This window comes from Ranitomeya variabilis, chromosome 1 (genome assembly GCF_051348905.1).
Source record: "Ranitomeya variabilis isolate aRanVar5 chromosome 1, aRanVar5.hap1, whole genome shotgun sequence".
Taxonomy (NCBI): domain Eukaryota; kingdom Metazoa; phylum Chordata; class Amphibia; order Anura; family Dendrobatidae; genus Ranitomeya; species Ranitomeya variabilis.
Window position 1 is genome coordinate 760,519,919 of NC_135232.1, and position 26,953 is coordinate 760,546,871.

The 26,953-nt window shown below is 47.4% G+C and overlaps 1 protein-coding gene across 1 annotated transcript in view; it reads right to left on the reverse strand.

The window, feature by feature from the left end:
• The window catches only part of KISS1R (KISS1 receptor), a 341,875-nt gene that overhangs the window by 116,077 nt on the left and 198,845 nt on the right, over positions 1-26,953 (reverse strand). The window contains exon 3 of the mRNA XM_077253499.1: positions 16,787-16,922. Coding sequence (XP_077109614.1) covers positions 16,787-16,922 — 136 coding nt within the window. The remainder of the gene's footprint in view (positions 1-16,786; positions 16,923-26,953) is intronic.

Below are 26,953 nucleotides of genomic sequence, written 5' to 3' on the forward strand. Positions count from 1 at the left end.
GGCACTAGTCTATTTTTAAAAAAGGTTCCCCCATTGGGGAATTGGGCATTACATTACATTGGGCCTACTTCTTAACTCTGTCTCCTGCAATGTGTCCTTCACCTGCCACTAGATCAACAGGGTGAATGTGCTCTGTATGGTGCATTTTGGGCAAGGGGGCTGTGATGGCACTAGTCTATTTTTTAAAAAAGGTACCCCCATTGGGGAATTGGGCATTACATTACATTGGGACTACTTCTTAACTCTGTCTCCTGCAGAGTGTCCTTCATCTGCCACTAGATCAACAGGGTGAACGTGCTCTGTACAGTGCATTTTGGGCAATGGGGCTGTGATGGCACTAGTCTGTTTTTAAAAAAGGTACCCCACATTGATGGAACCACATCCTTGTTGGCAAAGACTTGATAACATTTGTCTACCTTAAAGAGCTCCCTTGAAAAGATCCTATTTGTGTTGCCTGGTTGCTCACATTGGACACAATACACTTCATATAAATTTAATAAAACAATACTGTTAGTTTGGCTCAGTAGTTCATTAAAAATAGAACTTTGTCCACTGTATTTGTTTCTCTCCTTGTGAGCCATAACTTTGGCTGCCTCAAATGTACAAATGGCAAATATACAAATGGCGATTTGTAACCAAGATTAAAATACTGTATACCCAATGCATTCAGACAATTACATAGCTGCATTTCTTGTAAAACATTTAAAGATGTGACAGACAATGCTCATAGTGACACAATCTTGATAAATGTTTGTTTATTCACTTTACAAACAGTTCTAAGCCTCTATATGCTTGCTGTTTGTCATTGTAAAAAATTAAGGTTTACTGAAACTATGCCGGTGGTGGTTTGATCTAAATCCATGTGGCTTTTATTTTCTAGGGGTCTATGGCCCCTCGTCTGATGACTCCATGATATCTCAGTTTCATCCAACCTTGAAAAGTGGCCAGTTGAAGGTGTGGGTTAAACTAGAGTTACTACATAGTGTTATTCACTATATAAGACCAGAGAAACATGAGTAAGACAGATGCCAAAACTGGGGTACCTGTACATTTACAGTGTGCTGATACCTGCATAATTGGGGACGCCCATGCAGTGTAGGTAATCTCCTCAAGGGTTCTCTGTCTTGGTGTTGCTTCTCTGATATTCCAGACGGATGATGTTTAAAAGCCTCTTGGTGATGCTCTAAGTATACTGTATGTACTTAATCTTCATATATACGTAATCACTATATTTATTTAATCCTTATATGTACTTATTAACCTGTGTATGTTAACATATACAAAAGTGTACGCACTCACAATATTCAATTATACTATTCCTTTAATTTTGTAGTTTGCAATAAAATTGCCTTGTATTGCAAGTATTAGCCTTTTTTAAAGCCATATCTGAACCTTAGTAATAAAAACATGTCAAATAAAATTTTCTCCTGTAAATAATTGTGCAAAGAGGGAACCATCATGCCATTAACAAATATGAGTGGATTTTCATGGGCCCATCCACTATGTGGGTTCCAAGGCCTAATGGGGTGCATATGACTGACTATGCAGCAGGGCTGGCCTCGCTGCCAATATGTAAAACAAAGGAGTACGGGAGTACAAAATGCATATTGTGAAGTGGATTTTCATGGGCCCATCCGGTACGTGGGTTCCAAGGCCTAATGGGGTGCATATGACTGACTATGCAGCAGGGCTGGCCTTGCTGCCAATGTGCAAAACAAAGGAGTACAGAGTACAAAATGCATATTGTGAAGTGGATTTTCAGGGGCCCATCCAGTATGTGGGTTACAAGGCCTAATCGGCTGCATATGACTGACTATGCAGCAGGGCTGGCCTTGCTGCCAATGTGTAAAATAAAGGAGTACGGAAGTACAAAATTCATATTGTGAAGTGGATTTTCAGGGGCCTATCCAGTATGTGGGTTCCAAGGCGTAATGGGGTGCATATGACTGACTATGCAGCAGGGCTGGCCTTGCTGCCATGGTGTAAAACAAAGGAGTACGGGAGTACAAAATGCATATTCATGCATAACCCATCCAGTATGTGGGTTCAAAGGCGTAATGGGGTGCATATGAATTGGTAGCAGGGCAGGCCTTGAATTCAATGCAACACTTTTTCAGGAGTCCCCCCTGGACATCTTATGAAAGGGGTATTTTGGTGTGTCGTAATTCTTCGCAGCCCATCCACTCACAGCATAGGCTACAACAGCTTAGGAGACCCACAGTTTAATAATGGCCCTTTAAGAAGATTAATGCCGCCTGATGCACCAGTAAAAATAGGCTCTGTGACTTTAAGAGTCCCTCCTTCATAAATGAAACAAGATGGGTCTGCTTATGTGTCACACACCACATGGCTAGCTAGGGCTGTTAAATGTTACAATGACATTTCCCAGTTAATACATTTGTAGTTGTTGAAAGCAATGTTAAAGTTGAAAAATGCTTCAAAAACGCTGTGTCTGAACTAAGCCTAAGTGAGGGAGGAAATTTCCGGTCTGGGGTTAAATATTTGGCCTTACAGGCAAGTCTTTAACCTGCAAAGGATGTACCTTGACATATTTCCCAGCAAAACCCATTTTGGTTTCGTTTTAATGTGTTTTTTGTGGCACCGGGAAAAATGGCATGAACCTCAGAAAAAAATGATTAAGGCTGTGAACTAGGAGTCAGGAATGCTTCCAGGGGCAATCCTCATGATGTCTCTGTGTCATTGGAGCAGTGTTTCCATCATTTTCAGACGTTTTTTAGACCTTAAAAGGACCCCCGGGGGGATCGCGGTAAAAATACTCGGGTCTCCCATAGACTTACATTGGGCTTGTTGCTCTGGCCGAGCACCCGAGTATTCCAATCTGCTCGACCCGAGCAACGAGCACTCGAGCATTTTAGTGCTCGCTCATCACTAAACAGTACCACACGAATGGCTGCCAGGGAAGAAGTGCTACAGTAAGCGCTCTTCCTCGGCGGCGGGTGCTGAAGACGGCTCTCATCATTCACCCCTGCTCTGCCAGCGATTGGCGTGAGCAGAAGAGAATGATGAGAGTTATATTAAAGTCAGACCAATGACAGCAGGTGGGGGCTTTTGGGACTATACTCCCTTCATCCGACACCTGCAGCCACTTATAACAGTGACAGCAGGAGCGGATGATCGGGGTATTCCTCTTATAACTAAATAAATGAATGGAAAACCTCCTGAACCTCCATCCTCCATTCTTCAACCTGGGGTGGTGGTGGCCGAAATTTTCTCTGATTTGGAGAGAGAGATATTTGAGGTCCAAGCTCCGGCTCCCAGTAATAAACCTGGTGGTTAATTGTTTGTCTAAGAACATTTTCATCTTAGACTCCTGCAGGAGTTTCATGAGTCTGTGTTGAGTGCTCGGGAAAAGCACCATATGCACTACCCCGTGAAGGTGCCCGGGTAGGATCCCACACCATATACCAATATAAAATAAACCCGGCACTCAACTTATGGTGGATCTCTTTTGTGTTTATTTTGCTAATAAACACAAAAGAGATCCACCATAAGTTGAGTGCCGGGTTTATTTTATATTGTGTTGAGTGCTCATCCTGGGATTTCGCCCACCCGGGAGGCATTTATTAGGATTTGCTGGTGGCCCTCTTTGGTTGCGGATGTTAAAAGGTTTGTGTCTGCATGTGGAGTTTGTGCCCGTTCCAAGAGTTCTCATTGCCGTCCGGTCGGGGAATTGGTGCCTTTGCCAGTTTCAGATAGACCATGGACACATTTGTCCATGGACTTTATCACTAATCTCCCTCCATCCAGGGGTAACTCCGTGGTGTGGGTGGTGGTGGATAGATTTTCCAAACAGGTTCTCAGCTGTATATTGTTAGCCACTCCCATCTCCAATATAAACTGGGTCATAGCTAGCACTCATTGTCAGAGTTAGCTTATGCTCCATGGCTGGAGGGTGTTGTTGGTTGTTATTTTAGAAGGCTTTTGGTGGATTTATCTGTGACTGTTGCTAGGTTTTAAATGTGTGATAATTCCCTTTCTTCTCCTACTTTTGGTTTAACCCCATCCTCGACTCCTCAGTCTTTACGTATGTTTTTTTATGTGTGTATATTTGTATGATTGGTATTTTCCCTTATCACTGTTCATATTACCTTGTTAGTCTGGTTGGTGTATTACAGTACTCTACTACTCCCTTCTTCCATGGGTGAGGACTGATGATGGATTCAGGAGCTAAGGTAAGGTACGTGGCCCTGGTGTCTTCACCATCAGAAGTAATCCAGGGAACAGGGCAATCTACAGCTCCCCTAGCATCAGGGGCAGGGAACGATCGCCTAATCCTGGGACACCTGACAGAGTCATGACAATTACCTTGTAAAATCACCCATAGTGGGAAATCCTGACTTTAACTAACCATTTATAAACTACATTGTTGCTAAATAAAATGTGCTAGCAAAAAGAAGTACTTATAAAAAATGAAAGTTCTTAGCGCATTATTTAACCAATTCATGTGTGCCCATCAACCACAGCAAGGTGACACTTCTCTGATGGGTCCTAATATCCTAAACATGCCTCTCTTGGGCTATAAGTCTACATTTTAAATGGGCAAACATGCATTTCTCGGGTTATAAACCTACTGTAATGGACTGACCTGGTTTGGAGTAGTGATATTGCAACCACTAGGGGCAGCACTGGCAAGTAGAGTAGTTAGGGATAGCCAAGTCGTTACCAGAAGCAACAATGTCGTTTGAAGGAATAAGCAGGAATAGTAGTCAGATTTCAAGAGCAGATGGGACCGGCTGATGGAGAGATAAGCACTGCCAGGTGCAATGGAACCAGGTGACATAGAGATGAGCATTGACAGATGCAGCAGGATCGGGTAACGTTGAGAGGAATACTGGCAGGTGCAGCAGGAGCACCTGACATTGAGATGAGAAGGCAGGTGCAACAGAACCGGCTGACTTTGAGATGAGCACTGGCAGATGCAGCAGGACTAGCTGATAGAGATAAGCACTGGCAGGTGCAGCATACAAGGATACGAGTACTGGGGCCTGAGAATTCACAAGAGTATTAGGAAAGAAACTCACAACATTCCACAGGCACCTCCATGTTGGAGGAGGTGCTTTAAATAGTAAGTGTCCTCCAGCTATTGGCTAGGGACACTTTTGAGGAACACGCATAGTCCCTTTAATAAAGGGGAAGTGTGGACACACGCCCTAAGCACAGTGCCGAGGACCTATGTGAGGTGTACCCTGGGTAGCAGTAGACCCAGAAAGAGCAGGACAGAGGACGCGGCGGTGAGTATGCTGGCATCTCAGCAGAGGGAGAGGGACTGCAGGCAAAGACACTGACGCTATAGTTAGCACTGACAATGTCATCATCAGCATCACTATTTCGATAATCTACATGCTGGCGCCAATCATATTGTTGGAATGTATGAATACTAATAACCTAAATAAAAACTGACCGAATGATGTAATAAAGAGAGATCTGCTTTGATGCTCAATGTTCAGCGTAGCTCTTCCATGCACATATTTATGGAGCGCCCCCACTGCCGCAGGGCCGAGGGGTACCCGGTACCGGGCCTCTGAGTCTCTGCTCTGGGGTTGTCACGGTGGCTAGACCCGGTCCGTGACCCTGCTGAGGGGCGCCCAATAATAGGTGTGGATGGTGGTGGTGGTGCGGTGCAGTGCCGGCCACAGTAAATAACGAGGACACCAGGTTGCAGTCTCTTTACCTCTTTACTGAAGGTTTTAGAATCCTCAGTCCAGAGCGCTGTCAACAGGGCTGTCAGAGACCAGCCGGTCCAAAGGCACATCAGGAGTTCTCTTTACAGGTGGGAATCAGTGTCTACCTTCTAGCGCTGTGTGTTTTAGTCCTTCCCTGCTGAGCTCCCGGGATAGTCCTCACAACTGATTCTGTCTGTCTCTGATGTTCGTTCTCTCCGTCCCCCAGGTGATATGGTAGGACGCACCCGTATGACGGGGTAGGCCTGGAGTTCCTCCGGGACCCCAGAGTCGCCCCTCTCCCACAGCTGCCTCCGTTGTCTGCTTAGGTGATTTGTGTGAGACAGCCAACCTATAATTGGCTGTCCGGCCGTGGTTTGCAGTAGTACTTAGAGTCTCTTACTTGCTCGGCGTTCCGGCCACCGACTGTTTGCGCCTAAGAAGGATGTTGCCTCGGTCTAACAGCACGACTCCTTCTGGTCCTAATGCCTCTTTTCTGTATTCCCGTTGTTCACTGGTTAGTTCTGCTCTTAGGAGTCTGCCAGGATCCCATCCCTGACAGGTCCTCTCTCTAGCACTTCCCAGCTACCTCTCTCACTGTCTTCCTGTCCAACCCCCAGTTTTACCAGAGTGTGAGGAGTGGCCTACTAGATAGAACCACCCCCCCTGGTGGCCGGAGTGTGAAGTGTAGTGTGAGTGTTACCTGGTCAGAGAAACTCCTTTAGTGCAATCAGACGTAACATCACTCCCCTTAGTGGCAGAGCGACATTACTGCAACGACCAGGACTCTGGGGCGCTGCACTCCCCCCCCGTTAAATCCAGTACTCCCGGACTGGGAAAACAAGAACAACAATACATGTTAACAGAAAACACACAAAATTTTGAAATAGCATAAACAATTAAACATAACAGTGCTTCCCTTTATGGGAGGTGAGGACTCTTGAACGTTGCAAAAGTTAGGTCATGCACAGTTTATGACTCTCAGTTCAATGGTTGAAACAGCGGGGATCCCGGGTAAACAAAGGGGTCCCCCTTTTGAAAGTTTTTGAGCAATTCACCGTCCATTACTCTATTGTCCATTTTAAAACCTGTAACAAAAGATATGCACACAAACATTTTCAACTAAATAGCAGCCCTCGCTAATACCTCCAAGTTTTGTAGCGGAGGGGAGTTTGGTTCTGAGTGCTGCGTGTGGACCTTCGCAGCGCAGGGGTTGCTATTGGCCTAACAGGGCCCGCTATGCTTGCTACCGCTGGTGTAGTGCACTGTCTTCTAGCTACACTTCTAGTGAGTCTGGGTAGCACTGGCAGGTTGGGGCTCTCAGAGCTGCTGCTATCAACAGTGGGTACAGCAGATTCACCGATAGCAGAGGGAGGATTTGCCGGTTCAACGGTTGGCATGGCATCTTCAGGTAGGGCTTGTTGAGGTTGCGGGGCCGGATGATCTAGTACCACCATCGCTTCTGGTGGGTCCGGCTGTTGAAACGTTAGAACAGGTACCACGATGGCCTGATTTATCTGAGTCCAGGACTGGGGAAAGTCACCAAGGACGGTATGGATCATCTTCTCCTTTTCCACCGGCGGGGAGATTCTTGGGGCCGTGTCCCTCTCTCTCAACTTATCGGGGCAGACCTTAAGGTGATCCCTGGATACCGCTGTCGAGGTCTCCCCTCTGTCCTTGCTGATGAGACAGACCTTCGTGTTGTCGAAGTCGGATGACAGGATGGTATACGGTTCCGCTTCCCATTGGTCATCGAGCTTGTGTAGTCTCCTCTTTCGTTTAAGTACTTGCTCACCAGGTGACAGGGGAATCGCAGGAGCGTGCTGGTTGTAGTCCCTTTCTTGTTTTTGCCTAGCCTGGGCGAGACTTCTTTCCACGCACTCCTGTACTTTGCGGTACCTTCGCTGCCTTTCTGCATCCCAATCTGCATCCGGCGAGTTATCTTCGGGGACTAGGACCCCCATGTCCAGATCAACGGGTAACTGGCTAGGCCTTCCCCTCATTAGGTACGCTGGAGTACAGTTGGTGGAATTTACTGGGATGTGATTGTAGATATCCACCAGGTCAGGCAACTTTGTCGGCCACAGGTTCCGTTCCTCTACGGGCAAGGTCTTCAATAAGTCGATCACCACCTGGTTCATCTTTTCGCACATCCCATTGGTTTGAGGATGGTACGGCGTGGTTCGGATCTTCTTACACCTGTACAGTTGGCAGAACTCTTGGAACACTTCTGCTTCGAATGCTGGTCCCTGATCGGTCAGTACCTTCTCTGGGTAGCCATGGGGCCTACAAAAGTACTGCTGGAAGGCCTTGGCGGCAGTCCTGGCCGTTAGATCCTTGACAGGTACAACCACCAAAAATCTGGAGTAGTGATCTACGATGGTAAGAGCGTAGATATAGCCTGACCGGCTAGGTGTCAACTTCACATGATCCAGCGCGACCAGTTCGAGTGGCCGTTTGGTGATGATAGGCTGCAGGGGAGCCCGTTGGCTGCCACGGTCCTTCCTGCGTAGGCTACATGGACCGCACTCCCGACACCACTTCTCAATGGCTCTCTTCATGCCAATCCAATAGAACCTCCCTCGGAGCAGCCTCTCTAGCTTCCTCCATCCGAAGTGTCCGGCTCCATCGTGGTAGGCTCCCAGAACCATGGGCGCATCTCGCCTTGGCACCACTATCTGCCACACCAATTCATGAGTACGTGGGTCGATGCTCCTCATGCACAGCTTGCCATCATGGATAAACAGTTTGCTTCTCCCCTTCCACAGCTGTTGGGTTTCCTGTGGATCATCTGGGCCGGGATGCAACCCTGCCTGCGTCAAGAGCTCTTTCACCCGACGGACCGCGGGGTCACCATCCTGGGTCTCCGCCCACCCGTGATGGGGCAGGGGATTCAGCGTGGCATCCGGTTGGTTCCTGTGCCTGTTCTTCACATGATGAGAGTTCTGAGTGGCTTTGGGGCGATGGAATGCAGGCAGCTCCACCTCTTCAAGTGCCTCCGGGTCTTCTCCCGTTTCTGGCAAATTGGGCATTCGGGACAAGGCATCGGCATTGGCATTCTTGTGTCCCGCCCGGTACTTGATGGTGAAATCGTAGTTGGACAGCCGGGCCATCCACCGCTGTTCCAAGGCCCCGAGTTTGGCAGTATCCAGATGCGTTAGCAGATTGTTATCCGTGAAGACGGTGAATTTCGCGGAGGCCAGGCAGTGTTTGAACCTCTCTGTCACTGCCCAGACGATGGCAAGGAATTCCAGCTTAAAGGAACTGTAGTTGTCAGGGTTTCTTTCCGTGGGACGGAGTTTCCTGCTGGCGTAAGCGATCACCCTTTCTTTGCCTTTCTGGACCTGGGACAGCACGGCTCCTAATCCCACATTGCTGGCATCTGTGTACAGCACAAACGGTTGGTCGTATTCGGGGTAAGCCAGTACCTCTTCTCCCGTCAGTGCCGACTTCAAACAAGCGAAGGATCCCTCCAGCTCCTCGTTCCAATCAAAGGGGGTGTTCCTCCCCTTGGTCTTCTTTGGTTGGCCCACCAACAGGTTTTGCAAGGGTGCGGCCTTCTTGGTAAAGTCCTTAATGAACCTCCGGTAATAGCCTACCAGCCCGAGGAACTGCCGGACTTCGTGAAGGTCACTGGGCCTTGGCCAGTCCTTGATCACCGTGACCTTGTCGGGGTCTGGGGCCACTCCTTCAGCGCTCACCACATGGCCCAGGTACTGCACTTTAGGTTTCAGCAGATGACACTTGGACGGTTTCACCTTTAAGCCAAAGTTGGACAGGGCTTCAAACACCTCGGCCAGGTGCTTCAGATGGTCTTCGTAGGTCTTAGAGAAGACAATGACATCATCCAAATACAGCAGCACGGTTTCGAAGTTCATGTGTCCCAGGCAGCACTCCATCATCCTCTGGAACGTCCCGGGAGCATTGCACAATCTGAAGGGCATGTAATTGAACTCGCAGAGACCCATTGGTGTCGTGAAGGCCGTCTTCTCTTTGTCCGCCTCTGCTACAGGAACCTGCCAGTACCCACTGGTGAGATCTAAGGTAGAGAAGTAGTTAGCAGATTTTAAGGCAGCCAGAGACTCCTCTATCCTGGGCAGTGGGTATGCGTCCTTATGTGTAATGCGATTCAACTGCCTGTAATCAACACACATCCTCATTGTACCATCTTTCTTTTTAACAAGGACTAACGGAGCTGCCCAGGGGCTACAGCTGTCTCTCACCACCCCAGCCTCCTTCATTTCCCGCAACATGTCCTTGGCACACTGGTAATGAGCTGGGGGTACAGGGCGATATCTCTCTTTTATGGGTCGGTGATCTCCCGTGGGGATATGATGTTGGATCCCTTTCACCTGCCCAAAATCTAAGGGGTGTTTGCTGAATACCTGCTCGTACTCGTGTACCACCCTGTAGGCCCCCTGTTTTTGATGGGATGGGGTAGAGTCAGTGCCCACATACAATTCCCGACACCAATCTTTCGAGTGCTCTGCAGAACTGTTGTCCTCCGCCACGTTTGACGGGACCAAGGGTTCAGGTGTCTGTATCACACTATTATTAACAGTGAATAATTTGGCGAGCGTGGCATACTTGGTGAGGTGAACCTCTTCCTCCCCACAATTGAGGACACGTACGGGCACTCTCCCCTGGCGAACATCGACCACCCCCCGGGCTGTCAGAATAGTAGGCCTATTGTCTGAATATACGGGTTCTACCAAGGCCTGGTAGTCCTTTCCCCTGAGGCCTATGGCTGCCCGACACCATATTAACATTTCACTCCTGGGGGGTATCGCGATGGGGTTTGAATCACTCACAGTGACACGACCAATCTCACCACCAGTCAGCTCTACCTGCTGTCTCTGCATCAGAGCTCTGATTTCCTTCTGCAGGGCACGTTGCTCACTGTGGCCAGCGGTTTCTGCCACCTGTTGCAACAAAACAATAACTTCTGCAAGACAATTTTCTATAACATTAGTACCAAGAGTCATCATGGGATTACATTCTCGACGATCAATATCAACAATCACAATCCCTTGGGCTTTCAATTCCACCCGCCCCACCTTGATGGTGACCTCCTTATACCCCACTTGTGGCAACGGCTGACCATTACTGGCTATTATGGTGAAATCATCGTCAGGGCCACGAGTAATATCGGTGTCCTCCCAATACCGTTTATAAAGCACGTAAGGTATAGTCATCACCTGAGAACCGGTGTCCAGCAAAGCGTTCAAGGGGATTCCATCAACCACTACAGGGAGAACTGGTCGTCCTCCAATGTACTTGGTTCTCCAATGCTGCGGGCCTGACCGTCCTACTCCTGGGGGTTGGCCCTTTGCCCCAGGGGTTGCTCGTTTAAAGGACAGTACCTTGCAAGGTGGCCCACCTGGTGACAGCGGCGGCAGATGGGTCGTCCGTCCTGGTGGAAGCGATCGTCGTTCCGGCCTCTGGTCGGCGGAGTCCTCCTCTGTCGCATCCAAGGGACATCCTCTGGTCTGGAGGCCAACTGGATCTTCTCCTTGGGGGCCTCCTGTAGGGACTGCACCGTCCGGGCCAGGGCAGCTACGCTCTTGGTTAGCTCCTGCATCTGGAGACGAAGTCCTGCAGGGGAGTCGTCCTCTAGGCTCTGGGCATCGGCCTCGGCGGCGACTGGGGCATCCGACGCCACCTCCTGGTGGTATGTGAGAGCGGGACGCCGGGGAGGTGCTGCACGGCTGGGCTGTCGCTCCTGCAATGCCTGGATAGCTTTATCTTTGAATTGCGCAAAAGTCAAGTCTGGATTTTGCATGGCCAGGAAGTGCAATTGGCCCCGCTGGTGACTGCACAGGAGCCCCTCAATGAACCGCTCCTTCAGGATTTTATCCTCATCCTGCATGCTGCCGGGGTCACTCTGCTTAATGGCCCGCATCGCCTCCTGGAGATTAAGGGCATAGTCCCGTAAGCTATCCTGCGGTCTCTGTTTGCATCCATAGAAAGTCAGTTTAATTTCTGTAGCAGTGCGAGTATCGAAGGTAGCTTTAAGCTTTGCAAAAATCTGCTGCGCAGTTCCCTTATCCTCGGCGGGCCAGGACTTCAATTCTCTCAGAGCCGCCCCAAAGAGTTGGCCGGTTATCATATGAACCTTCTGCGGCTCCGTCAGGGGATAGAACTCAAGCAGGCTGCAGAGCCCTTCCTTAAAGTCAGTGAATGTATGCGACTCCCCAGAGTATCGTGGGAGCCAGGCCGCTCCGGGCAGGTACGGCATAGAGAAGGGCATTATGGCTTTTGTGTTAGCGGCAGCGTCCGACTGGCTGAGGGGAACAGCGGGTTCTGCGGCAACCGGTGGTTGTATTAGGGCCGCGGCTTCACCCGCTGCGGGTCCCGGAGGTGCCCCTGCGTCCCCGGCTGCGGCCTCTTCCTCCGCTCCTCCCGACTCGGACATGGCTGGCCCTTCCTCCACTAACCTGCTGGAGATCGGAGTTCCTCTTCCGGGATCGGCACGTTACCGCGCTTTCTCGTTCCGCGCTTCTTTTTGGCCGGTCCCGCCCACGAAGCTGAGGCTCCTCCCTCCGCACACTGCGATGGCGAATCGTGGCGGGAACTCCTGGCGGCAATTGTCAACGCACAGTCTTTGCAAAAAGTTACAGTCCAAGCACAATAAATCACAGTTCCAAGGCACACATGACCTGATTCTTCAGGCTTAAGTAAATCCTGTTCGTGACGCCAAAATGGAGCACCCCCACTGCCGCAGGGCCGAGGGGTACCCGGTACCGGGCCTCTGAGTCTCTGCTCTGGGGTTGTCACGGTGGCTAGACCCGGTCCGTGACCCTGCTGAGGGGCGCCCAATAATAGGTGTGGATGGTGGTGGTGGTGCGGTGCAGTGTCGGCCACAGTAAATAACGAGGACACCAGGTTGCAGTCTCTTTACCTCTTTACTGAAGGTTTTAGAATCCTCAGTCCAGAGCGCTGTCAACAGGGCTGTCAGAGACCGGCCGGTCCAAAGGCACATCAGGAGTTCTCTTTACAGGTGGGAATCAGTGTCTACCTTCTAGCGCTGTGTGTTGTAGTCCTTCCCTGCTGAGCTCCCGGGATAGTCCTCACAACTGATTCTGTCTGTCTCTGATGTTCGTTCTCTCCGTCCCCCAGGTGATATGGTAGGACGCACCCGTATGACGGGGTAGGCCTGGAGTTCCTCCGGGACCCCAGAGTCGCCCCTCTCCCACAGCTGCCTCCGTTGTCTGCTTAGGTGATTTGTGTGAGACAGCCAACCTATAATTGGCTGTCCGGCCGTGGTTTGCAGTAGTACTTAGAGTCTCTTACTTGCTCGGCGTTCCGGCCACCGACTGTTTGCGCCTCAGAAGGATGTTGCCTCGGTCTAACAGCACGACTCCTTCTGGTCCTAATGCCTCTTTTCTGTATTCCCGTTGTTCACTGGTTAGTTCTGCTCTTAGGAGTCTGCCAGGATCCCATCCCTGACAGGTCCTCTCTCTAGCACTTCCCAGCTACCTCTCTCACTGTCTTCCTGTCCAACCCCCAGTTTTACCAGAGTGTGAGGAGTGGCCTACTAGATAGAACCACCCCCCCTGGTGGCCCGAGTGTGAAGTGTAGTGTGAGTGTTACCTGGTCAGAGAAACTCCTTTAGTGCAATCAGACGTAACATCACTCCCCTTAGTGGCAGAGCGACATTACTGCAACGACCAGGACTCTGGGGCGCTGCATTTACATTTTTACAATTTAATGTGGAGCAGGCACAATTATGTGGCGACAACAAAACCTGGTGCAATGAACATGGACCCGCTAGTTCAAAGGACCGATTGATCCAAACAGTTTGCTGGTACCTAGACAGACTGACAAATCATAGCTGCAGCAATAGGTATGAAATTTTATTCTTACACTACCTGAATTTGTCTTTCTCCCTTGCCCTGGTGTGTTTGGGTAACTGGATCTGTAGGTCACTTGATCTGTTCATAGTAAGTGGGTCCATTATTGTTAGACAAAAAAACCCTAATAAGACTTTGTGTACGGTGTTGAATTCTTCTGTTGCATCTTGTATGGGGAATGTGGATTTTGCATTTCACTGGTTATCTGTACATTGGGTTGGATTGTAACGATCAGTTGATTGTACCAGGTGGAGCCAATGTTGGTTATTGTCAGCAGCAGCCTCTTGTATTGCTAAGGAAACCCATATGGGTTCGGCTCCTATGTGTATGTGCCGATGGTTTTTGTCTAATTATATATAGAGTATGTCAGGCATGGAGTGACAGAAGGAAACCATAGTGAGTGTGGTAAGAGTCTCTGCTGGTTTGCCTGTCTTGTTCTGTATTTCTGTTTTTACAGAAACAAAAGATTGAGCATGGTAGAGTTGCTGTTAAAATTGCTGATGCAGAAAGTAAAGAAACTAGGGCAGAAAATGCATAGGTTTTGTTCAGTGTCTGGTTGTCTGGAGTTTCTGGAAGTGTATTGAAGGAACAGAGTGGATGTTTAAATGATGCAGCCTTGTTAGATCAGGCAGAGATATGGCGGAATAACATCTAAATGTGTAACTAGAGGTGAGTTGTAGTAAGAAAAACATGGTGGTAAGTTTTTGTATGCAAGCGTATGTAACTAAGATGGTGCTGACCCCAGTGCCGCTCCCAGTTTGAGTCCACTCTCTTACATATGTCCAACCTTCAGTGAAAATGTATGTAGGAACAAGAATTTAGTTTGGGTGGAGACCTGTCCTGTACATGGTGCTCCCTGTTGGCACAAAGAAACCATTAAAGCCCACTACTCCTAAGCCAGGATTGCATCCTTTGTTATTAGCCCATAATACATTTGCATAATGTGGCACCCCGTGGCCAGTGCTCCAAGTGCTATGCCCACATAATCTCAGCCCTCAATGAATATTATGCCTGCACTGGATGGGACCAATGCACCTTCAGGCCCTACCCTGCCCTCCAGCTCCTTCCCTTGCACAACCCAAATGGATGCAGCAGTTATTCGTCAGTCTTTTGCTGCTATCAAAGATTCACAAGGACAATTAGTCAAGATGGGCAGCTCACCTCAACCCCTGCTGCTTGCCCTCAGCTCTCACCGAGATAGCTACCAGGGGACCCGATATTGTAGAGCCCTGGGAATGGGGGTGTGGCGTCCCTAGGATCCTAGTGAAATGCTGGTCATGATAAGTAGAATGCCAGACCCTGAAATGTTTCCCAATGCCATGTGTTACACAGGTTAGAAAAAAAGAAGGGCTTTCTTGTTGCTGAGATTTAGAGGACATGGTGACAGCAGAGTAAGGGGATACCTTCTACTCCCTTGTAGCAGGGGCAATAGGAGCCCCACATGCAGATAATACTTCAATAGATTTGGGGAAGCAGCATGTCAGAAAACTCACTCAGTGGGGTCAGGACAGGTTAGCCTCCCAGTCAGCCACCCTTCATAATATCAAACAGACACAGATTCAGTAGAAAAATATTATACCCGTCTGTGGCAAAGATGGCAGGACTTAGGATACGAGAGCACGTCCAAGGTACACACCCGTTTACTGTCCTGTGCCCTTGTTGAAGGTTTAAAGCCCATAATTAGAGTCACTAATAGTGTCTTGCTTGGAGTACAGAGTAGTTTGTCTCTAAGATTCATAAGAGTGCATGATAACCCCCTCCTTTCCCCTTCTCCAGGAGACTGAGGGTCTCACTAAGTCATGAATGTTGTGTAGCTCCTGCTGTAATTGTTCTAACTTTCTCCCTCACTTTTTATGTCTCTCATGATGTTGTGGCCATTCTTTCTTTAGTACTACTTGACATCTCAGGTTTCATTGTGTCCTCCACATGCCTGATAACATCAACATTCACCATTGCACTACACTGAATCCAGCCATCTTGTTGCCTCTTGAAGGTGGAGGGAGTGGTAGTGGTAACCTGGGTGACCTGCTAGTTGAGCCACAAGAGGAACATAACTGTATACAACTAATGTTCCACTTGGGTTTCAGTTATATTATCGATATCCCACTAGATTAGCCAGACCATAAGCTCTTTGTGGAAGGATCGCGGTAAGGTATGGATGGCCAGTTCTACACTGGATATGCTGCTGTTTCCCTCCATGAAACATAAAAGCAGAACCACTGCCCCCACACGTCAGCTCCGAAAGCTGAACTCTGTGCCCTAGAAGAAGCCTCCAGACATGCTAAAGACCAAACTGCCACCATTAATATAGAAAGCCATTATGATTTCTTGAGTATCGACCTATATGGAGTTCTTGATCTTTCCTCCAGCAGCAGGCAAGCTTATCAAGAATGATAAATCTCTCCAACGCCTGATGGAGGCCCTATGTTTACCTGAGAAAGTTGCCATAGGGAAAGTCAAAGGTCATGCAAAGAACGACTCAACCACAGCAAAAGGCAACCAGCTGGCTGACCAGGCTGCAAAGTCTGCTGCTTACCAATCAAGAGACAACCCTGCCAGAGTAGCAGCTGCACATGTGGCCTCGGCTATGGACCCACCTGTGAGCTATGACCTTCTCCAGAACCTACAATAGGCTGGTGTTGAAGAATTCACCAGATGGCAAAAGAAAAGAGCTGTGCAGTCACCAGAAGGACTGTAGCACAAGGTGGACAAAGTTTGCCTTCTCCAAGTTCTGTATCCCAAGATGACTCAAGTCACCCATGACAATACTCACCAATCTAAGACTGTCATGACAGACCTCGTCCACTGCCATTGGTATGCTCCTGGGTGTAGTGTCACTGCAGCCAAATATGAAGACACACCACCAAGATGCCTATGAGGTACACACTGAGGCACATGTACCCATTTCAGCACCTTCAGAAAGACTACATTCAATTTCCCAAGGATGTACTTGTGTGTCGACCTCTTTCCAAGATGGACAGAAGCATAACCCATGTGTATAAAGCCACCGCCAAGGGTTCTAATCTCAGAAGTCGTCTGTAGATACAGAGTGCCTGAGACCATAGAGCGTGACAGAGGCACCCACTTTACCGGAGAAGTGATGCAGAAAATAGTATCCTCCCTGGGGTTTGAGTGACGTCTGTACAATGCTGCTGCTAACAGTCACATTGCTGCGCTAAAGAGGCATCTATCAAGTCCATGGAGTTGGGATATGTCCACCAAAGGATAAAATTGAGAAGATTAGCTTCTTACCTATCCAGATTCCTAGGCTTACAGCTGCAGCCACACGTGGAGTCCTTTGACGCAAAGAGCGGAGTGGGAACACAGTTACGTACCAGCGATCTACACTCATAGCAGTCAGGGTCACACAGGTAGCTTGCACTGACACCTAAGGACATAAAAAGTCACACAAGTGAGTTCCAAAGCAGGCAATTTTGTCCCTTTTTGTCTTTTCAGAAAGTAGGTGCATTCTGGCGTTATCATCTATCATTCGTTCCTCACAGATTTTGACAGAGAGCAGTGCCTATTCACGTGGATTGATTTGGATAACAAAAGCAAAATAAAAGCTGACTGAACACACTTTTACTGTTTATTATTTTACATTTCCACTAAAGTTCACTGCAGAATGTCACTTTTAGTACAATGGTAGATATTGTGAGATAGCGCTACCTGAGTGGGTTGGGGGACACTCGCTTGGCAATGGGATTAAAGCACTCAGGCACATTTTCTCACAAAAATAGTCTATCCAGTTTATTAAACATCATAAACCGCACCACGAACAGTTCATTATTTACATCAAGTGAACATCATAAGCACTAACAGTCTGCTCTAATGGCAGATATTACTCTGCCCGTAACCCCCCTTTATCTGGAGTTACCTTACAGGAGCTCCTGCTCCACACACTGACTGTTGTCAGTCCTGGTTCCCAGGGAAGCTACTGAACTGGGATCACCGACCTTGTGACCAGGGCACTTCAGATAGTCCAGACCAGCAGACGGAACTGTAGCTTCCCAACACAGTAGCCATCACAGGCTCTGATGATAAGGCCTCTCAGTGCGCTATTCAGGAAGTCCAGTCCCAGGCACTTCCAACACACAGGCCTTCAGTCCATAGCCTTACCAGGTGCTTCCAGGAATCCAGTCCACTCCAGGACATTCCAACACACAGGCTATCAGTCCATGGCCTCACCATGTGATTCCAAGAGTCCAGTCCACTTAAGGACATTCCAACACACAGGCCATTCACAGGACCTCACACTCTGACCATTCAGGTCCATACACTCTGAACATGTGACCCAAACCCTGGTCACATTATGTACATGTAACCACCCCCATAGGTGTGAGGTGTGGGTGTGGTTAGCCAGTCCCTCCCAGCTCTCCGACTAGCCCTGCAAGCCTCCCTTTTAACTATACAAATACTTGTGGGACTACAGGTCCCAGAACAACCATACTACAGGCTTACAGCGCAGACTCCCTCTGCAACACATACGGCCATTTACAATCATGCTGGACACTGTTTCATTATCACCATTACAGATAGGCCTCCATGCATATCCTGAGGAGCACATACAGCGCCTCCTGGCTGTAACATGGGTCACTGCATCACAATATACACATGGTTTTCTGTCAGTAAGGAGTTGAAGAATACTCAAAAAGGTTCTGCTTTATGTAAATATAATTAAATAATATGCAGCATTCTAAAATACACTGCTCAAAAAAACAAAGGGAATACTTATACAACACAATGTAACTGAAAGTCAATCACACTTCTGTGAAATCAACCTGTCCAGTTATGAAGCAACACTGATTGTTAATCAATTTCTCCTGCTGTTGTGAAAATGGAACAGACAACAGTTAAAAATCAAAGGCAATCATCAAGACAACCTTTATAAGGAGTGGTTCTGCAGGTGGTGACCACAGACCATTTCTCTGTCCTCATCCTTTTTGGTTGTTGTTTTGGTCATGTTTGCATTTTGTCATTGTTCTCACCCCTAGAGGTGATCTACAGTAGCATGCAGAATTGTCGGCAACCCACAAAAGTTGCTCAGGTAGTGCAGCTCATCAAGGACATCATATCAATGCGAGCTGTGGCAAAAAGGGTAGCTGTGTCTGTTAGCTCAGTGTCCAAAGCATGGAGCAGATACCAGAAGGCAGGCCAGTACACGAGCAGCAGGACCACTTGAAGGGTTTGAAGGGTTAAAAAGCAAAGTGGATAGCTGCTGGCAGAAGAGATGAATAAACAAACATTTTTAAAGAGAAGATACAAAATATTGATATGATCATCACTGCTGTATTTATGTATTCTTCAAAACACCTTCAAAAAGATTTCGTTTATATGGATTATATTTACATCAATTTATGTATTTATTATAAAATATTCAATGTCGTCAGTTCATTATAATAAAGATCATTTTGTGATTTTCAGCTTCTTAATAAATTCAGTAAAATGTTGTTTTAACGTTTGGAGAAAAATAATGTGATATGAGTTACATATTTATGATTTTCAATGTACAAGTAAAGCATAAACCTGATTATTGAAAATATGAAAAAGATATGTAATATCCTATTCTTTGGCTCGAGGCCTCAATTCAAAATGCAAAAAGAGGAGATCAAAAATGGTATCAGTAAAAACTTCAGCTCAGGGGACAAAAATTAAGCCCCCACGCAGCAAAAAATGAAAACTTTATGGGTCATGGAAAATTGCGACAAAATCAACATTTTTTTTCTTACAAATTTCTGTATTTTTTTTCACCAGTTAAAAAAAAAACCCAAAACCTATACATGTTTGGTATATACATAATCATACTGACCTGGGGAATCTTATTTCCAGGTCAGTTTTAACATATAGTACATGATAAAATAAAAAAATGTGAAAAAATTGTGTAATTACCGTATTTTTCCGACCATAAGACGCACTTTTTTTCCTCCAAATTTGGGAGGAAAGTGTGGGTGCGTCTTATGGTACGGATGTAGCATGTGGGGAGGGGGGCAGCAGTGAGTGGGATCGCACTGTTATCCCGCTGCCCGGAATCAGCGCTGGGAAAACCATGTGGTCCCGATGATTAAGTGCAGTGAATATTCATTAGCGGATCCCCGCCCACCGATCAGCTGAGCAGTGAGCTGGGAGCAGCAAATGAATACTGCACTTAAGCAGGGACACGCATGGCTTCCTCAGCGCTGATTGCTGCAGCAGCTAGGGAGATTTGTGTGTCCTGGGGAGGAGGCAGCAGCAGCAGGGACCAGAGTGGAGAGGAGATCCCTGTATACCTGCCTGCCATGCCTGGATGCCGAGTGCTGTGCACAAACAGGACCTGTGTGATGTCAGGAGTGGGCAGGCTGGAGCATCATATTGCAGCACAGAGCCCTCCCTCTTCTTGACATCATCACAGGTCCTTCAGGCTCTCCACTAGAATCTGCAGGCTTCCTCAAAACCTGTGCTGTGGAGAGGCAACAAGAGGGAGGGCTCTGTGTGCAGTCATGGGATGCTTTTACCTCACCACAGTGTGGCTGGCTGCCACAATTAAGAGGTTAGTCTTTACAATACACAATAAAGCACTCTGCCACTCCTGTGGTGAACTATAACTCCCAGCATGTCATATGATCTGCAGGACATGCTGGGAGTTATAGTTCTCCCATGGGATTTTAAAGCAGCACTCCAGTGTTATTTTGCAGTGCTGGAGTGGTGCTTTCAATATCAGCCCTGTGCCCCCATTCTTATACTCACCCTCCAGCGTCTTCATATAGTACTGTACAGACACCACACAGGTCCTGCAGCTTCCAACATAATAACATACTATTATATGTAATAACACCACATGTAATAGTATGTTATTTATGTTATTAAATAGTTTACCACATTTTTTTGCTTCAAATATTTTTTTTCCCTATTTTCCACCTCTAGAACCTGGGTGCGCCTTATAGTCCGGTGCGTCTTATAGTCCGAAAAATACGGTACTCTTTTTTTGCAATTTCAACACACTTGGAATTTTTCTTCCTACTTTCCAGTGTTATTACTGTATGTTATTCAAAAGTACAAATCATCCTAAAATAAAACAAGCCCTCATACAGCTATGTGGACAGAAATATAAAAAAATGATGGCTCTTAGAAAAAGGGGAGAAAAAACAAAAAAGCAAAAAAGGAAATTGCCCGGGGATGGGAGGGGGGGTTAAAGCCACAAGAGAGACTTGAACCCAATCCATACAACTGCACCCATGATGTTGAGAAAGGTTACTTTCAAAGTAATATTTTTATTCATGTGTATCAAATAAAAGTTTTATTTAAAGGGAACCTGTCAAGAAATACAATTTACATGCAGGTATTGGGTTAATCTGCAGGTAAGGTACCTTAATCTGCAGGTAAGATTAAAATCATGTTAGGCTGGTTTCATACTTGGATTCAGGAGGGCTGCGGATGGCTGCGTACATCCTCCCTTCTTCCTCCTTGAAGCTCCACCTACGCTCTGCCTACTTCTGTATAGCTAGGCAGGGAAACGCAGGACGCATGCAGAAGTAGGCAGAGCATAGGCGGAGCTTCAGGGACGAAGAAAGGAGGAAGTAGGCAGCCATCCGCAGCCCTCCTGAACACAAGTATGAAACCCGCTTTACTGGAGCAGGGCTGTAATCACTCCCCAGCTCTATAAAGAACAGCCTGCTCTGCATACATGCAATGCAGAGCAGGCTGTCAATCAATGTGTCGGGGAGTGATTACAGCCATGCTCACCGTAAGGTAAGCAGAGTCTGTTACTCCCTGCACCACCCCATTGTCTGGAAGAGAGGATATAAGTTCATTTTCTCCGTCAGATCCAATAAAACACCCGAATATAATTTTTACACTATTTACCTTTAGATTAACCCTATATCTGAGGTAAACAACATTTCTGAACATGACAGGTGTTCTTTAGATATTTCTTTGCCATTGTAGAAACTATGTATTTAATATTTTCCTTATGATTCTTTGAGATTCCTGATGAGGGGGCTCATAGGCTCAATAAGCTTACTAATGCAATTTTTTTGTTTAGCCATTAAAGGCGTTGAAATAGGCTGTGGGGACAATATAAGTACAATAGAGTTTTATCCAGGTAGCAATGTATGAAATAAAGCGGTACTGGTAACGGGTATGGCTATGTGAGATACAACACTAGTAGGGTTTCAGAATAGAGGTGATCCAGCTGATGCAGCTCCATAGGTTGGCAGGTCCAACATGGTATTGAAAAATCGGAGATGTGGGTAACCTGCGCTGCTGGTGGTCCACAAATGATTCCAATATACATTGTGGTAGGTAACAATGTGCGTTTCGAAGTTCACAGACTTCTTCAGGAGATTCACAAAGATTGTACATAGTAGCAGGGAACAGACTTAAATAGTGCTGAAATTCAAATATGAGCTCCAAACTGAAAAATGCTGACATAGGGTATGTATGATTTATCCCTTATCCATTACAAATACAGAGCCTGAAGAAACAGAAAGTAGGATGCGATTTCTTGTGAAAAATAATTTTTTGTATATAAAGACATTTTGTATTTGAAATTTCTAAATGCTATGATTAGGATGAATTAAGGAAAAATTCTAAGGGAGATGTAAAAAAAATATTTTCAAAATTGAAAATAAATTAACATAAAACAATTCTTACTGCACCTGTGACATTATTCTGATTTCTGCATTATTCTTATTGTGATTTCTGCTTATAGGCAGCAATTACTAATTTTCCATGGAGGAAGGGAATGATAATTAGTGCATTTTGCCACTTTAGACTGATTTTCGAAGACATTATAATTTCATGAAGGTCCATAAAATTAGACTGCACTTATGCTTTAAACTAGCGAAGGCCAAAGGAATCAGTTCTGTAAGTGAGGAGTAAAAATAGCCATAAAAAGACAGGGCACAAATTAAAGAGATTTTCATTCAGCGGGAGGCTTGTATCCTGATGTGCTTCACTCTAAACTGGAGACCGTAAACCAGGGTGGTAAGCTTTGCATGAAAGCGTGAACGCGCATTTTCAACTATGGAACAAATCATACAGTACACTTTAAGGGCTCACTCCCATTTGTAATGAAATTGGACGACTGCAATATGATAATTAACCGGATAGCAATTGGCCCAATGTTAAACAATGGGGCAGCTGACATCTGCAATTATTTTCTCATACCAATTTGGCATGCTGCGATTTGCAGCAAAAATCGGATCTTATGCACCCATGTAAGTCTATGCGTGCATGTAATACATCGCACTGCACTTGGATGTCACTCGAGGGCAGTGTAACTCCAACATATGCCGGCAATGGAGAAGATGGAGAAATTACCTTCTCCGTCTGCTCTACACCTGTGCGAGGGGATTGCAGATCACGCTCGAAACAAAGGTGGAGCCGAGTGTCATGCCATGAGCTTATGTGACTCCCGCCTAAGGTATTGGGGATGCGGTCAATATTAATGTTATTTTTCCCTTCTCTTTTTTGTTGCTTTGTATTTGGTTCTTAGACAGGAGAAGGAAAGAAAACAAGCATTGTATTTGTGATGATGATTTGAGGTACATTTGGTGGATTTATCCTTTCCTGAATACATTTTTATCAGCAATCATATAACTTTACTTATCTTGTAGTGAGCGTGAGTCATGGCCTGTTTACAATTCACAGCTATAGCTACATTCATTTTACTTCGAAGCTCTGAAAATGTTGTTATAAATGTGTGGAATAGTGGCATGTATTAGGGCACATACCCATCACAGTTAAAAAAATCGGTCCAATGTTGTTCCTGAAAAATCCGACGAGTGTCATGTGATTTTTATGCGAGTACAATGCGATTTTTATCACCTAGCATCCGAATGACATGTGAATGCGATCCGCATCCAATGTGATTAGTGATGAGCGAATCGTGAAATGTTCGGATTTGGGAAAATCGGCACAAATAATTTCTAATATCCGTGTATTCGTTCCCAATAACGGATCCAATGCAAGTCAGTGGGAAAGCCAAATATTTTTCTCCTGGACCCAACAAACAGGTCTGGGAGCCTGAGAAAAAAGCTGAAATGGATGGGAAAGTGCTAAAACTAACTGAGAACAGAATGGAGAAGATGCCTGCATGCCTTTATGACTCACACTGCGCGATAAATGAAATGCTGACAATTCATATGAACCAACAGGATAGAATAGACAGACTACATACAGTAAATACACATAGAATAGGTACATATATATGCAGCGCCCCAGAGTCCTGGTTGTTGCAGTACTGATGCTCCGCCGCTAAGGGGGGCTATGGTACGTCTGATGGCACTGAAGGAGTTCACCTGACCAGGTATCACAGACACCAATACACTTCACAGTCTGGCCTCCAGGGGGAGCTAAGGGTGCTATGTATTAGGCCACTCCTCACAGTCTGGTAAAACTGGGGGTTAGGTAGGAAGTTAGTCAGAAAGCTGACTGGATTGGAACCAGGCAACATCCTGTGGCAGAGGGTGTTGCAGGGGAAGATTCAGGGGGGTCCCTGTCAGGGGTGGGATCCTGACAGAGGCCTAGCGAAGAGAGAGAACGTTACGGGACCGCGCCTGCACCTGATCGCGGCGGTACCCTAAGAAAGGACAAGAAGCGAGGTTTATTGTGCTGAGTGAGAAACGAGATCAACGCAACAAGGAAAAACACCAGTAGGAGTCGTGCTGTAGGACGAGGCAACATCCTACTGAGGCGCGCAGTCTGTGGCCGGAACGCCGAGGAAGTAAAGAGCTCCAGGCCTAACTTCAAACCTACGGCAGGACAGTCAGTTATAGGCGGGCTGTCTCACCCAAATCACCTAAGAAGACACAGGGGGCAACAACAGGAGAGGGGCGACACTAGGGTCCAGGAAGAGCTCCGAGCCTACCCGTCATACGGGTGCGTCCTAGCCATATCATCTGGGGGACGAAGAAGAACATCATAATCGAGTTGTGAGGGAACTTCAGAAACAGACACAACAGTTGTGGGGACTATCCCGTAAGCACAGCAGGGGAGGACCACAACACACAAGCGCTAGAAGGTAGGCACAGATTTCCATCTGCAAAGGGAACTCTGGAGGTGCCATCGGACCGGCCGGACTTGCGCAGCCCGGTTAACCGTATTCCGGACTGAGGATCCTGAAGCCTTCAGTAAAGAGGTAAAGAGACTGCAACCTGGTGTCCTCGTTATTTACTGCGACCTGTACCGCACCATAACATCACCACCACCAACACCTTTCATTGGGCGCCCCTCAGCAGGGTCACGGACCGGGTCTAGCCACCATGACAACCCCAGGACAGAGACTCAGAGGCCCGGTACCAGGATCCCCTCGGCCCTGCGGCAGTGGGGGCGCTACAACTTGGCGTCACGAACGGGATCTACTTAAGCCTGAAGAATCAGGTCATGTGTGCCTTGGAACTGTGATTTATTGTGCTTGGACTGTGACTTATTGCAAAGATTGTGTATTGCCACTTGCCGCCAAAAGTTCCCGCCAAAACCTGCCGCCATTGCAGCGCCACAGGGAGCGCAGAGGAAGAAGAAGGGCGTGCCATGGGAGGAAATTACCGAAGCGGCGCCAATAGTAGCGACCGCCCCCTCCGACTCCTGCTGCGAGATGACGACCTGCCCAGCAGCAGAGGAGAACCTCCCCCTGATTTGCAACGGCGGGAACAAGGTGAAGAGGGAGCTCGACCTTGGAGAAATGGCGGAGCCCGGTGCATGCGTTGCCGCCGAATGCCGGACAGCGATGATGATCAGCAAGTGCCCGAGTGACGGCGAAGTGATCCCAGCTTGCCCTCACCCACCAGAGGCGGACCCGCATCCACCGCAGCGGAAGGATCTGAACTCCTTGGAGCCGCCGGCGGAGGAGCTGAGCCTACCTATCCTGACCACGGAGCCATGGAGAGCGGAGCCATATCGGGAGGCCGCCTTGGAGGAGCCACAGTCCGGGCTGCAGCCGATTCCAGTGTCCTTGTCAACGGAACGGATCGACATCGGTGGAATCACATCAGGCGATCAGGCGCAGGTATGGAAGGCACCTCTACTCCCCCGGCCGATCCTGCTCTCCCGACCGATCCCACTCCCGCGACCGCTCCTCACCCCAATAACCGCTTCTTCTCGGTTGAGCGGGTGATCCACACCCCCGACACGATGGGGAAGCTGGTATCACCACTACCGACCAAGATGGGAGAACCCATAGACGTGAGCTCAGACGGGGTGATCCTCCAGTGGGACACCCCCTGGATCGGGCCGGATGGAGCTCGGGAGGAAGGCCTCACCCTTGCTATGCTCACTTGGGAACAATATAAACAATGCCTGATCTTACATTGGAAAAACCGAAAAGAGACAGACCAAACTGATGCGCCAAAGATACGACACCCAAAGCCTGCACGCGGCGGGAAAGACGTGGTAAAGCGGGGAACTGTGCTGGCCTTTCACCCAAAGCGGGGTTGGGGCTCCATACAGGAACCGGGACTACCGACTGATGTCTTCGTTACTAGTCACGATGTGAAGACTCCTGTTGTGAATTTGGATTCTGGGCTCCCCCGGTGGCTACTGGTGGAATTGAACTGGTGTCTTCATCTTCTCTGTTCACCTGTTCCCATCAAGATGTGGGAGTCGCTATATAACCTTGCTGCTCTGTTAGTTTCTTGCCGGTCAACAATGTTATCAGAAGCCTCTCTGTGCTTGTTCCTGCTCCTAGACAACTACTAGATAAGTTGGACTCTTGTCCATGTTTGTTTTTGCATTTTTGTTCCAGTTCACAGCTGTAGTTTCGTTACTGTGTCTGGAAAGCTCTTGTGAACAGGAATTGCCACTCTGGTGTTATGAGTTAATGCCAGAGTTTTAAAGTAATTTCTGGATGGTGTTTTTGATAGGGTTTTCAGCTGACCATGAAAGTGTCCTTTCTGTCTTCTGCTATGTAGTAAGTGGACCTCAAATTTGCTAAACCTATTTTCATACTACGTTTGTTATTTCTTCTCAACTCACCGCCAATACATGTGGGGGGCCTCTGTCTCCTTTCGGGGTATTTCTCTAGAGGTGAGCTAGGACTAATATTTTCCTCTGCTAGCTTTATTTAGTCCTCCGGCTGGTGCTGGGCATCTAGAATCAACGTAGGCATGCTACCCGGCCACTGCTAGTTGTGCGTTAGGTTTAGTTCATGGTCAGCTCAGTTCCCATCTTCCAAGAGCTAGTTCCTATATATGCTTATGCTATGTTCTCTTGCCATTGAGATCATGACAGTTTGACCGGCCAACAAAGTGTTAATTGTTTGGGCTGAAGCAGGAGTAAAAGAAGTGTTGAAGGGAAATTTTTTTTTTTTTTTTCCCCTCAGAGTTTTGCTGCCTAGCCCTTAATTGCTGTCTAGCTGCTTCTTACCTCCTCTTAACCCTTGAATGGCTCTGTGTCCACCTGTTTGTAATGGATCTTCAGAGTGTAACTGCAGGTTTGAATAATCTC